This window comes from Coenobita brevimanus, chromosome 65, assembly GCF_032717465.1.
Source record: "Coenobita brevimanus isolate Jiangsu-jjx chromosome 65, ASM3271746v2, whole genome shotgun sequence".
Taxonomy (NCBI): domain Eukaryota; kingdom Metazoa; phylum Arthropoda; class Malacostraca; order Decapoda; family Coenobitidae; genus Coenobita; species Coenobita brevimanus.
Window position 1 is genome coordinate 25,374,842 of NC_137018.1, and position 13,672 is coordinate 25,388,513.

General features: G+C 36.4%; 1 protein-coding gene across 1 annotated transcript in view; it reads left to right on the forward strand.

Annotated features, from left to right (window-relative positions):
* The window catches only part of amon (prohormone processing protease amontillado), a 278,590-nt gene extending 271,971 nt beyond the window's left edge, over positions 1-6,619 (forward strand). The window contains exon 14 of the mRNA XM_080276457.1: positions 6,350-6,619. Within this exon, the coding sequence (XP_080132583.1) occupies positions 6,350-6,529 (180 nt within the window). The 3' untranslated portion in view covers positions 6,530-6,619. The remainder of the gene's footprint in view (positions 1-6,349) is intronic.
* Positions 6,620-13,672: the final 7,053 nt, after the last annotated feature.

Here is a 13,672-nt window from a genome sequence, read left to right on the forward strand (position 1 = left end):
TCTTAAACTCTGAATTGTACTCACTGCCAGGTCCTCATATTCATCTCTTTCCCATGTGTTTGATCTGGGTGCCATGTACAAATTGGCAACAATTACTTTACCTTCAGATGTGTTGATCTCTACTGCAATCAGTTCTACTTGTGATGGTATAACTAGTTTTATTTCATTGACTTTTAGATTTTTCTTAGTTAATATTATAATTCCTCCTCCTTTTTTTAAATTTCTGTCTCTTCTCCATATATTGTATTCCTCTAAGTTTAGTATGTCATTGGATATCCTTCGTGTTAATTTTGTTTCAGTTAGGCATATTATTTGTGGTTCATTTTCTCTGACATAATCATTCATCTCTAGTAATTTAGATACCATTCCATCCACATTTGAGTACATCAACTTTATCATCTTGTTTATATACTTGTCATGACATGGTTCTACTCCCTTCCTCCTTTTTATTCCATCCTGTTTGTGTACCACTTTCGTACCTGCAATCCTATTACTTTGTAAAAAAAATTTCTTCTCCTCTTCTGATCTTCTCTCATTTTTTGTTTTTGCTTCCTCCCTTCTCTCTTTCAGTAATTCCAGTTCCTCTTGTGTTAGGCATCTTTTTATCCATACATTTTTGAACTCCTCTTTTTCCATAAGATTCTTTGCATTTTTTAATATCTCTTCCACAGTGTTTACCCTCTGGAAAGTCACCTTTAGAGGTCTTGTCTTGCTTTTCTCATATTTTCCTAACCTTTTGTGTTCCTCTATGTCTTTACTACAGATTTCCTCTGATACTTCTTTCAGTAAGCTCATTACATTTGCCATCTCCTTTTTGTCTCTTGTGATCTTGTTTTTTACTTCTTCCTCTTCTATACCAGTGATTACTATAGATTTATTTATATCTACTGAATCTCTGACTAACTTCGGATTGTTTTGGATTATTCTTTTCACTTCCTTTTTAATGCTTTTTTCCTCCACCCTTGTTTCTAAGTCTTTCTTTACTTTCACCATTTCAGCATACATGGTTTCCACATCATTTTTGTAGCTTTGCACAGCTTCATTCACCTGTGTTATCTTCTCCTCAATATCACTGCTCTGGTCCATAAGACTGCTTACTTGCCTAATTGTCTCTGTCATTTTTTAACTCTTCCATGACACTCTCGTGATTGACTACTGTACTTGTCATTTCACTTATTTTCTTCCTAAATGTACTCAATTCCACTGTTAGTTCACTGATGGTTGTGTCTTTCTTATTGGCCTCCCTTCCTAGTTTTTCTATTTCTTCCTTTAGCAAGTGCATCTGCTTCTTTATTCCATCAATTTCATTTTTGAAAGCCATTTCTAGTTTGTTTACACGTTCAACCAGTCTATTGTGAGTCTCCACTTCAACCAGTTCTTGGTAGAAATCATCATTTTGCTTTTCACTTTTATCCCTTTTCTTTTCCAAATTTGCTTTACTAAAGTATGTATCCATTTTGCAATACTAAAAGTGCAGAGCATGTACTTACAATCTCCGTGTTGTTGTAGTCTAAACAAACCTCAGATAACTCAGCGTATTCTTTGGTCTTAGTTCTTTTTCCTGTTTGAAAAGTCTTGTTTAAACTTATTATTTTTTTCCTTTTAATAATGAAAAATCATTTAGTCTAACCTGGTACAGAGCTTGACTCATACAAAGATACTAATTTAGGTAATGCCACTGGCCGTGTTGGTTCGGTACGGAGCGCCGATGTCGCACGTCCGCCTCGAGTGAATTCCTGTGTGTGTGTGTGTGTGTGTGTGTGTGTGTGTGTGTGTGTGTGTGTGTGTGTGTGTGTGTGTGTCTTCTTTCCTAATTGTTCTTACCTAATTGTATCTTTACAGGAATGAGTCAAGCTCGTACTGTCCCGTGTCTTAAACCATATTTATCGTACAGATCCTTAAATTTGTGAATTGTTTTGGCACACACTATTTCATTCAGTAGTGCATTCCATTGATCAATTGCTCTGTTTGGGAAACTGAATTTCCCTACGTCTTTATCACCTCTCTTCTTATGCAGTTTTTTGCAGTGTCCTCTTGCTGACGCTTCTCCATATGTTAAGTAATCATTTATGTCTATTTTCTCCTTCCCTGATATGCATTATCATGTCACCTCTTTTCCTTCTCTCCTGTAGTGTTGGTAGATTCAGTTTATTTAGTCTTTCTTCATAGCTTAGGTCCCTTAAGCTTGGTATCCATCTTGTAGCGGCCCTTTGAACTTTTTCAATCTTGTCTATATGCTTTTTGAGATGAGGACTCCAGACTACTGATGCATATTCCAGGGTTGGTCTAATGAATGATGTTATTATCCTTCTTAGCATGTCTTCATTTATGTATGTGAATGCTATTCTCATATTTGCAAGCAGTGTATACATGTTCCGTACCTTCTCGCTGATGTGGTCAGCCGGAGATAGTCTGTTATTGATAATCGCACCTAGGTCTTTCTCTCTTTCTGATGTGTATAGGGTTTTATTTCCTAACTTATAATCCCAATCAGGTTTTTTTCCACTTTTACCAAACTTGATTACATGACACTTGTCCACATTGAATTCCATTTGCCATGTACTACTCCATTCATGAAGTTTATTTAATTCTTCTTGTAGCTCCCTACAAGAGTCTGTGCTAGTAATTCTCTTTTGTATTTTTGCACCATCTGCACACATATTCAGGTAGCTCTCATTTCCAGTGTAACTGTTTATATCATTTATATACACTAAAAACATGATTGGTGCCAGCACTGAACCCTGTGGTACTCCACTAGTCACTTCTTTCCATGATGAGTAGTTTCCTCTTAGTACTGTTCTCATTACTCTTTTTATGAGAAAGTCTTGCATCCAACAAAACAGTTTGTCTCGAATTCCTCCTTAATGGTACAGTTTCCATAAAAGTCTTTGGTGCGGTACTGTGTCAAAAGCTTTCTTGAAATCTAAATAGATACTGTCCACCCATCCTTCCCTTTCCTGTATTGTGTTTGTTACTCTGTCATAGTAGCTCAACAGATTAGTAACACATGATTTTCCTTCTCTGAAACCAAACTGTCTTTCTGTTATCATACTGTGTTCTTCTAGATGATTTACTCAAGCTTTTCTTATAAGCTTTTCTAATACCTTGCTTACAACACTGGTCAGTGATACTGGTTGGTAGTTGAGTGGATTTTGTCTATTTCCTTTCTTCAATAAGGGGACAATATTTGCTTTTTTCCAAATATCAGGTAGTGTACGTTGACTCAAAGATTTCTTGAAAATTAAAAATAATGGTTTACTTAACTCCTTTGCACATTCTCGTAATACCCAACATGAAATTTCATCAGGACCACTTGCTTTTCCTCTGTCTAATCTACTTAACTCCTCCTGTATTACTTTTTCTGCTATTTGTATATCTGGTAGTATGTGTGGACATGCATGTTCCACATAGTCCTTCTCAAAATTTTTTTCTTCTGTAAAAACTAATTGGAAATTCTTATTTAATGCTTCACAAATATCTTTCTCTTGTGTATAAGTGATTCCCTCGTCCGTAATGGATTGTATTATATCTTTTACTTTGGTTTTGCTTCTGATATAGCTGTAAAACAGCTTTGGTTGATCACTACTTTTATTTATTATATCCTCCTCAAACTGTTTTTGGGCTTCCCTTCTTATTCTTGTATAGTCGTTTCTTGCCTGTTTGTAATTATTATACGCCCTTTCACTATTGTGTCTTCTGTATCTATTCCACAACAAATCTCTTCTTTCTTTTGATTTTTTACATTCTGCATTGAACCATTTCTGTATTTTCTTATCTGCTTCTTTGTGCTGTGGGATGTACTTCTGGACTCCTATTTCATAAAATTCACAGAATTTTTTATGTACAGCATTTAAATCTTGTCCTCTAAGCTCATTTTCCCAATCAACTTCTAAGAAATACTTCTTTAGGTATTGATAATTTCCCTTTTTATAGTTTAGGCTCTTTTTGTAACTGTCATTGCTATTTACTATGTCATATGCTATCCTGAAGTTATAATTTAGTACTGCATGATCGCTTTTGCCGAGTGGAGGGTGATATATTAAACTGTCAATATCATTTTCTTGCCTAGTAAATATTAGATCTAGCACTGAAGGTACATCAAGTCCTCTTTTTCTGGTGGTTTCCCTCACATGTTGCGTTAGGAAAAACTCTTGTACTAGATGCAGGAGCTTTTGGTCCCAACAGCTTCCTTGGCTAATTATATCTAGAGTATTCCAATTTATATTTGTATTGAAATCCCCAGTTAGTATAATTCTTTCCGATTTCTCTTCCATTTCATGTAGTAATGATCTTATACTTTGATTTGTACTCTCTGCCAAGTCCTCATATTCGTCTCTTTCCCATGTGTTTGATCTGGGTGCCATGTACAAATTGGCAACAATTACTTTACCTTCAGATGTGTTGATCTCTACTGCAATCAGTTCTACTTGTGATGGTATATCTAGGTTTATTTCCTTGACTTTTAGATTTTTCTTAGTTAATATTATAATTGCTCCTCCTTTTTTTAAATTTCTGTCTCTTCTCCATATATTGTATTCCTCTAAGTTTAGTATGTCATTGGATATCCTTCGTGTTAATTTTGTTTCAGTTAGGCATATTATTTGAGGTTCATTTTCTCTGACATACTCATTCATCTCTAGTAATTTAGATACCATTCCATCCACATTTGAGTACATCAACTTTATCATTTTGTTTATATACTTGTCATGACATGGTTCTACTACCTTCCTCCTTTTTATTCCATCCTGTTTGTGTACCACTTTCGTACCTGCAATCCTATTACTTTGTAAAAAAAATTTCTTCTTCTCCTCTTCTGATCTTCCCTCAATTTTTGTTTTTGCTCCCTTCCTTTTCTCTTTCAGTAATTCCAGTTCCTCTTGTGTTAGGCATCTTTTTATCCATACATTTTTGAACTCCTCTTTTTCCATAAGATTCTTTGCATTTTTTAGTATCTCTTCCACAGTGTTTACGCTCTGGAAAGTCACCTTTAGAGGTCTCTTGCTTTTCTCGTACTTCCCTAACCTTTTGTGTTCCTCTATGTCTTTACTACAGATTTCCTGATACTTCTTTCAGTAAGCTCATTACATTTGCCATCTCCTTTTTGTCTCTTGTGATCTTGTTTTTTACTTCTTCCTCTTCTATACCAGTGATTACTATAGATTTGTTTATCTCTACTGAATATCTGACTAACTTTGGATTGTTTTGGATTATTCTTTTCACTTCCTTTTTAATGCTTTTTTCCTCCACCCTTGTTTCTAAGTCTTTCTTTACTTTCACCATTTCAGCATACGTGGTTTCTACATCATTTTTGTAGCTCTGCACAGCTTCATTCACCTGTGTTATCTTCTCCTCAATATCACTGCTCTGGGTGTGTGGGTGTGGGTGTGTGTGGGTGTGTGGGTGTGGGTGTGTGTGGGTGTGGGTGTGTGGGTGTGGGTGTGTGTGTTTGTGTGGGTGTGTTTTATAGAAATATTATAAGGTAGAGAACTGGATGTGGAAGAGTCCTTGGTGAGAGAAAAGTGTGGAAAGCGTATGCATTGTTGTTTGCTCATGGTACTGTTCTGTTAAGGGGAGTCAGGTTGCAGTTGTAAGGCCTGGTAGATAGGTTTCACTGTTTGTTTAAGAAACAAAATTGGAATGTGAATGAAGCAAAGAGTAAAGTTAAAGTTCTTGAGAGGAATGATGTCATGGAAGGTTTAGTGAGGCTGAATGGTCAGGAAATGATCATGAGTGCCTTCACATATCTAGGTAGGAAAAGCAAGGATGGGTGTTTAGAAGATGAAGTGAGAGACTGAGTACAGCAGGGAATGATGGTTGCAGGGACACTGAGGGTGATGACAGAGAAAAGGGTGGTGAGCATGAAAGTAACTAAATCACTGCATGATATACAACTCTGTGATCCCCACAATAATGAATGGGAGTGAAGTTTGAATTCTGCTAGAAGGACACAAGTCAAGAGTGAGAGGAGTGGAAGTGAATTATCCAAGGGATGTACGTGACTTACAAACAGACAAATAAGGGGCACTATGATGTTTTTGTGGTTTTGCTGGTAAATGTTAGAGGAACCTTGAAATGGCTTGGCCACTTGAAGCAAATGGAGAATAAGAGACTGACTATGAAAGTGTTTATGAGTGAGGTGGAGGGAGAGGAAGGAAGAGGGAAACTGAGGATGAGGTGGAAGATCAGAAGGTTAGAGAGAAGAGATATGAGTGAGCATCATGTAGAATGAAGAGAGGGATTTATAGTGGCAGAGGACAGCTACTGTATATAGAGGCAATTTGTTTTTGGCCACCCCCAATAATATTTCTGCTTATATAATGCTTAAGCCCATCTCCCTCTCCCAACTCAGGCGCAGATCACCCCTGGAACAAGCAGTGGTCCGATAAGTGAAGCAGAGGGTTGGATCAAGGAGTGGACACTGATGCTGCATGGCACCAGACATGCACCCTATGACCACCTTCCCGTCAAGGACCCACACTCTAAATTGGCTGTCGTCAAGAAGGCCCACCAGGACAAGAAGAAGATGTAGGCAGAGCAAGAGGGATGATGATGAACGGAAAAAAAAAAAATACTTATAACAGGAAATAAAAATTCTAAAAAAAATACATATACACACATATATATACAGTATAGACGTCATAAGCACAGCATGACATGGGAATGTGGGAGAAGAAAAAAGAATGCATGAATGAGCAGAGTAGAAATGACAAAATCTAGTTCACAAGACACCAGGCAAAAGCTAGATGCCAGAATATAGAGATGGGAAAATATAAAGATGAAAGCTGAAGACAACAATTAGTGCAAGAGGATTTGAAAAAATAATAACTATACTGTACCATATAAATTAAGACATCACACTCCATCATAGAAGAGAAAGGTAAAATGCTTCATGAACAATGAATACAAGAATACTATACAGGCATGATCAATTTGGATGCAATATCTGACAGAGAGAAACCAGGACACGAGAGAATAAACAGAAGACTGATGAGCTGACCAGGAGAAGTGGGGAGAATGGTAAGGAACTGATGAATACCAAGAGCTGAACGAAGGGAGAAGTGAGAGGAAACAGGATCAAGAAGTTACAAGAAGACAATGTAGATGTAATAAGCTATGTCAAGAAAGATACCTATGGGACAGTGAGGAAAGACCATAAAAGTAGTACAAAGTAATGAAGTTGAAAGGCATAGAGTATGACAGGTAAAATGGATGAAAGCATGAGAAAGTAGGGGATGGACCTGAAGAAAGGTGACAGTCATGCAAAGCAACAAGTTGAGGGACATACAAGCAGGTATCAAACAAACCACCACCATGAGACAAGATGGAAGAAGATTGATGATGTACATGAGAATAACAGAAGAATTTACCATGGAGCTATTTCCTGAATGTGATAAAAGGTGCACTTTTATTGGAGAGGGACAACCACAAAGAAGCCTATCATATACCAGAATGGCAGAAGAGATAGGCAAAGGAGAGCAACAGTGAAAGCAGTATACATAAGGTGAAGGTGACAAAAACAATAAATGCATAAAGCATTGCACAAGGGGAAACTGACATTGTCAGTAAATTAACCAGCAGTAATGATGGTATTAGAATGTTTAGTTAACAACAGCAGATTGACAGGTTATACAGTGAAGTTGACTGACCACAACTAACATAAGAAGTACAGTAATAATATGAGAGTGGTAGAGATATCAGCAGTACTGTAAAAAATGCACTTGGGATGGTATAAAATGCAGTACATGTAACAGAATGTCTGTAAAAACTGCAGATTAAAGAGTAAACTGTCTCAGTAGAATATGCACTGGGTCTAAGAAGTATAAATATTGAAGAAAGTTTTATAGTAAATTATGCTTCAGCACAGTGTAAAGCACAGTAGGATAAATGGTATCCAATCACCAGAATATTAAGAGAATCAGATACATTGTAGGCAAAGATGGTAACAGCAAAAAAAAAAAAAAAAAAAAAAAAAAAGTTAAAAAACATTAGAGACAGGTTTCTGGAGGACTGGAATTGTAAGAAATGCATGTAACAATGTTAGGATGCTTTTGAGATGATGGCTTTTACATAACCAATTATATAAAGGACACTTAGGTTAAATGCTCAATAACTCTGTACATACTGTTTGCATGTGTGAGAGACAGATATACTGGATGTGGCAGGACATGGAACTATAAAACAACACAGTGAGAATTGTTACAAGCCTGAAAATGAGGGACAAACACAAGAGAGACATGCTCATTGGAAGACAGGCTGTGGTGGGATAATGATATGTGAGATAAAGAGAGATTGGTGAGATAATTAAAGGGACTGCACGTTGAATTAGTAAGAGAGGAACAAGATTGCAAAACTTAGAGCTTAACTTGATAAAACAGAAATGAAAGTTCAGTAAAATAATAATCATGAGTATGTAGCATGAAAAATGAGAGATGGAAATATGGAGACATAGCCATAGTAGTGTGTACAAGGTAGGACTATAGGGAACTAGGACTTTGTAATTACAGATCATAGGAGATGGGAAATGACAGAAATAACTTTGACTGAAAGAATGTGTGTTTGGGAGAAAGATGAGAGTTAAGAGTACAAAGCTTTACACAGTAAAGCGATGAATATGTGAACTGATACAAGATTCTTTGAACTCTACTTTTGCATGCTTGGAGAGTTAATGTATGATGATCTGCAGTCAATAACCACAAGAACTGAAGTAGCCAGCCAGAAAGTGTAGGAGATGTGTGAATTTCATCCATACAGTACAAGAGCAGTATTTTGGAACCATACCAGTAAGTATGAGAGTAGAAAAAAGTAGAAATGTTACATAAACAAGACATAATCTAAGGGTTATTAATCATAAATAACGTAACTATTCAAGGGACAAAGGAGTTTAAATGCAGAGAAATGAAAGGTCTGAAATAAAAACATAAGGCAAGAGAAGGGAAATTATGTAATGATCATGGAAAATTGAATAAGCCAGCCTCCCATTCAAAGCCACAAAAATGAGGAACTTCGACCCCCCCCTTGCCCTCCCCCCCTCCCAGACTGGAGCAGAGGGGGGGAGGGGGGGATGCTGGGAGGTTCTGGCCCCACTGGACGAGCCCCCAGCCCTCCTCCAGTAGGGCCCCCTTGGCCTAGGGTCTTTCCTCATTCCTAACCTCAACCTTCATGCCTCACTTCTCTCTCCCTCCGACCTTGGATCCAATTTAGCCTTCCCTTCTCTCTCATCCTTCTCTACTTTTTTCACCGTATTCCTTCATACAGTACCTCTCTGCTCCCTTATTCCATACCCCACCCTTCACACACCTCAGATCTCTTTCACCTGTTCTCTCTTGCATATAGATTGCCTTCCTTCCAATCCTTCTTTTGTATCTACCTCACTTCTTACCCTTCCTTACTGCCCACCTGTCTGTCTTATTTTTGCTTGCTGCTCACCTTTGCCTCATGAGCTCTCAATTCCTGTTGGGCCAGTTAGATCAAGAACTCAATCATGCACAGCCAAGACTATCACAGACATGAGGAAAACTCACGGCTCATTGCATAAACATTATATTTAGCTATATCAGTTCAAGAATTGTAGATGGAGATCTGTTGAGTACCTAATGGGATCTTTGACTGAAACTTAATCGGAACCCTAATGGTTACCTATAAGGAACCAAGATGGGGGCCATAAGAGGGACCTGACTAGAAGTACAACATAGTCTGGGACCTTCTAAATCCAATGAATATATGCATTTCTAAGGTAAAGATATTTATCATGCATTTATTAAACTGTGTACTTTGACTAAATGAGACAAACTGCATAAATAAATTCTGTAACATGTATCCTCACTTTACAATTCTAAATTCACCTTTAAATAACTACTAATGTAAAGCTGACCATAGCAGAAGCAGTGCTTTGAACTTCAGTATAATGCAATGGAGTAAATGAGAGGGAATAAAAATGAATGTTTGGAAATCATCTAATGAAACTTATGTTACAAACAGAACCAAAGACAAGAGTATACTTTAACGTCTGTAGAGTGTAAGGCTTATATATATATATATATATATATATATATATATATATATATATATATATATATATATATATATATATATATATATATATATATATATATATATATATATATATATATATATATATATATATATATATATATATATATATATATATATATATATATATATATATATATATATATATATATATATATATATATATATATATATATATATATATATATATATATATATATATATATATACGTATACAGTTCATAATTAGCTTGCAGATATAAGGGAAACTGGGCTATGATCTGGGCCCAGCAAATAATTAGTCCTGCAGTGCTCACACCACAAACACCGAGGAAAATAAAGCCAGACTCATTTCTCCCTGAAGTTTCAAGCTGTTTCTATCTAAAGGTATCAGTTCCCTGCAACTGCTTACAGTCTCAGCACTGGAGTCAGCATGTGAACACCTGTAAATGTTCCTCTAGTTATGGTACTTTAAATGTTCAGCGTAGCTCATGTTCTCGTAAAAGACAAGTCGCCTCAAAAATATTGTTTTTGAAATTCACCTACAGTCTAATAAGATTCGTCATTACAGAAAGTCACAGGAATTTGTATAATGCTAATAGACAGAGCAGTGAGGACGTTCTGACATCCAACTGACCTATTCTCAAAACCTGAATTCCTCTCTGTGGGTAAACAGCATGTACAAAATTAATTTTCTCAGTACTGGAAAAAGTACAGTTGTCTGTTTTAATTACACTCATTATGATGTGCCAAGAAGGCTATTTAAAGGAGCCAAACAGTGAACTGGCAACAGCAACCAAATGATATGTAAGTGGGAAGGCCAGATATTAAGAAAAAGTACAAATAATAACATTAAAAGTCAAGAACAAGTAAAAGTTTTTAGAGGTAGCATATTCATAACAAAGTAGGTAATTTCTGAGTAACGTTGTGTGCTTAATTGGTCAGATCAGGTCAGTTGAGGTGAGGTCAAGAAAGATGCTATGTGACTTGTTCCTTGCTACACCCAACACCACATGTGATTATGTGCCATGCTGAACACATGTGTTTATGTGCCATGCTGAATGACACTTGGACATCCTGGATGTAAACTAAAGCCTGTAGTTGTGGTACAGGAGTTTGCACACATCATGTATTTTTCGTTCTCAACTTACCACACACATCTTTCTCTGGCTCCTTCCTCTCTTCAGTTCCTTCCCTTTCTAATGTAATTATCCTCCCACCCCTCTCCTCTTACTGTTCACAATTTTTATTACATCTTCTCTGCTCTACCAGCTCATTTCCTCATCCTTCACTCATATCTCACAAGCTGTTTTACATTCTTTACCTCAATCACACATCCTCCCTCACTCTGACACCCTCCCTCACTCTTCCATCTTCCCTCCCTCTCATGCCTTCTCCTACTTTTGTACCCTCCTTCTGTCTCTCTCTCTGGCTCTGATTTAGACATAGCCAACATTATAACACACATCAGTACAGGATATATATATCTCTCTCCCTTCCTCTCTATAGTGATCAGATAGTTAGTAGAAAAGGATAAAAAATATATATAAATATATATTAAGACCAATGCAGTATATAAATAATATATATATATATATACACACACAGCAAACATAATCTTGAATTTTTTTTGTGCTAAACTGAGCAGGACTCACTACACTCTGGCCGCGCTTGTCTGTGTCTGCCCCAGTAGATTAAAGATCATTCACCTGACTCAGTCATGACAAGAGTTGCTTGTGCCTCATAGCCACATCACTTTAGACCACCCAAAACTGCACAACAAAGTACCATCACAAATACCTTGCTCAGTTCTGAAAGATGCCATACCTGATCCACCACATTTTGTGAACTTTGGTGACATTACCAAGTGTGGCCAGAGCTTTTCTTATTTTCTTATTCTTTGCTGTGGTCACGAGGAGTCTCTTATGCTACTCCTGCTCTCATATCTCTTTCTCATTCTTTCCTTCATTTCTTCTCCATTCATTCTTTTAATACATAATTTCCTTTCAACATTCTTCGAAAAAATATCCTCGCTTCTCCATTTTAGTAACCTCATTATTCCCTTGTTCTACATCATTTTTATATCTGCATCCTTCTCATTATCTGCATCTCCCTACTCAATAAACACCAAGACATACCTGTATATCAGTATTAATCACTGGAGAAATAATGAAGTAGTAGATCTAAGCTTAAATACCAAATATTCATCTCCAAATACATCCACCCACATACAAACACAGAACATGGCATATCTTACTTCATGTATGAGATCTAGAAATATTGCACTAGAAATTCATTCCCACTCAACACATCATTATTTCTTACATTTTTGCAAACCAGATTAGTTCTCAGCTGTTCACACACATACATATAATATTTATTTATATTTCAAAACTGATTGTTCTGTTTCTCTTTACCTTCCATTCTCCCATACAAACAATAATATCCGTTCTTTCTTACTAACAAGAACGTCTCAGTTTTTTTTAAGTCCCATATACTACCATGGACATATTTTTCTTTATTCTTTAATCCTCTCAATATGGTGACATCTTTTCTGTTTTCTTCTTGCAATACCCTAATGATTTTAATCACATTAGGATGGATATTTAGTACTGTACTGAAGGGGTTAGTTAAGGCTAATTTAATCCCTCCAGTTCAAAAAAATCTCTAAACCAATTAAGATCATCTGGCAATATTAAGAATAATGTAAAAATGTTACTAGATAGAAAGGGTTAATATAGTACTAACATTTACTCCTCTTTACTGAACTTCTATTTCTCCAAATTCACATGATTTTCCATGCCTGAACCAAGCTCGACCCTTGAGGCCACATAAAGGAAGCACACTCACTCTGACTCATCTCTCCTTCCCTCCTGGATACACACCAGCTCACTGGGATTGGTCACCATGCAACCCTCATGCCAGCACTCAAGACAGGGACCAATGGCATTTTTATCTTCTCATCATCAGTTTCCTGTAATTTTCTTGCAATTTCTTTTTTACACTTTTATATTCTCAAGCAATTAGTTCCCTGTCATGAATTTTAACTTTTCTCACATGCAAAGAATAAATATGGAGCATTATTAATTTACGTTATTTTGAAAATTACATTGCAATATATATTGTTAATTTGTTGCCAAAGATGTACTTCAACAAAGTCTTTGTAAAATTCCATATGCTCAGATCACTTATCTCTCCTCTTGTTCCTAAATGTAAAATTGTCTTACAGTGTGACATTACACTTTCCACCCCAACACCTGTGAAGCTGTTTGCACATCACCATTTCCCTGTCATAGAGATGTTTTGTTCCAACCAATGCCAGAAGCTGTTTCTAGTGAAAAAAAAGTAGTCAATAAGCTGCATAATACTGATACAAGCTTGAGTCTCGCTGATGATGTACACACGTAGCTCAGCTCGGACCTGTGGTAGCATATGTCAACTTGCAATTTCTTTTTTCATATCAGTTTACACAGTAGAGTCAGTAAATGTTATGTACTTATTCATTTTAGAGAATAGCCACCAAGATGACACAGTCCTATTTCCGACGGTTGATTTTTCTTATGTTATTCAATGTTTATAGTACAGGATATGAATATTGTACTGGATTTACATTCATTTAACAAGTAACTATTGAGATGCCACA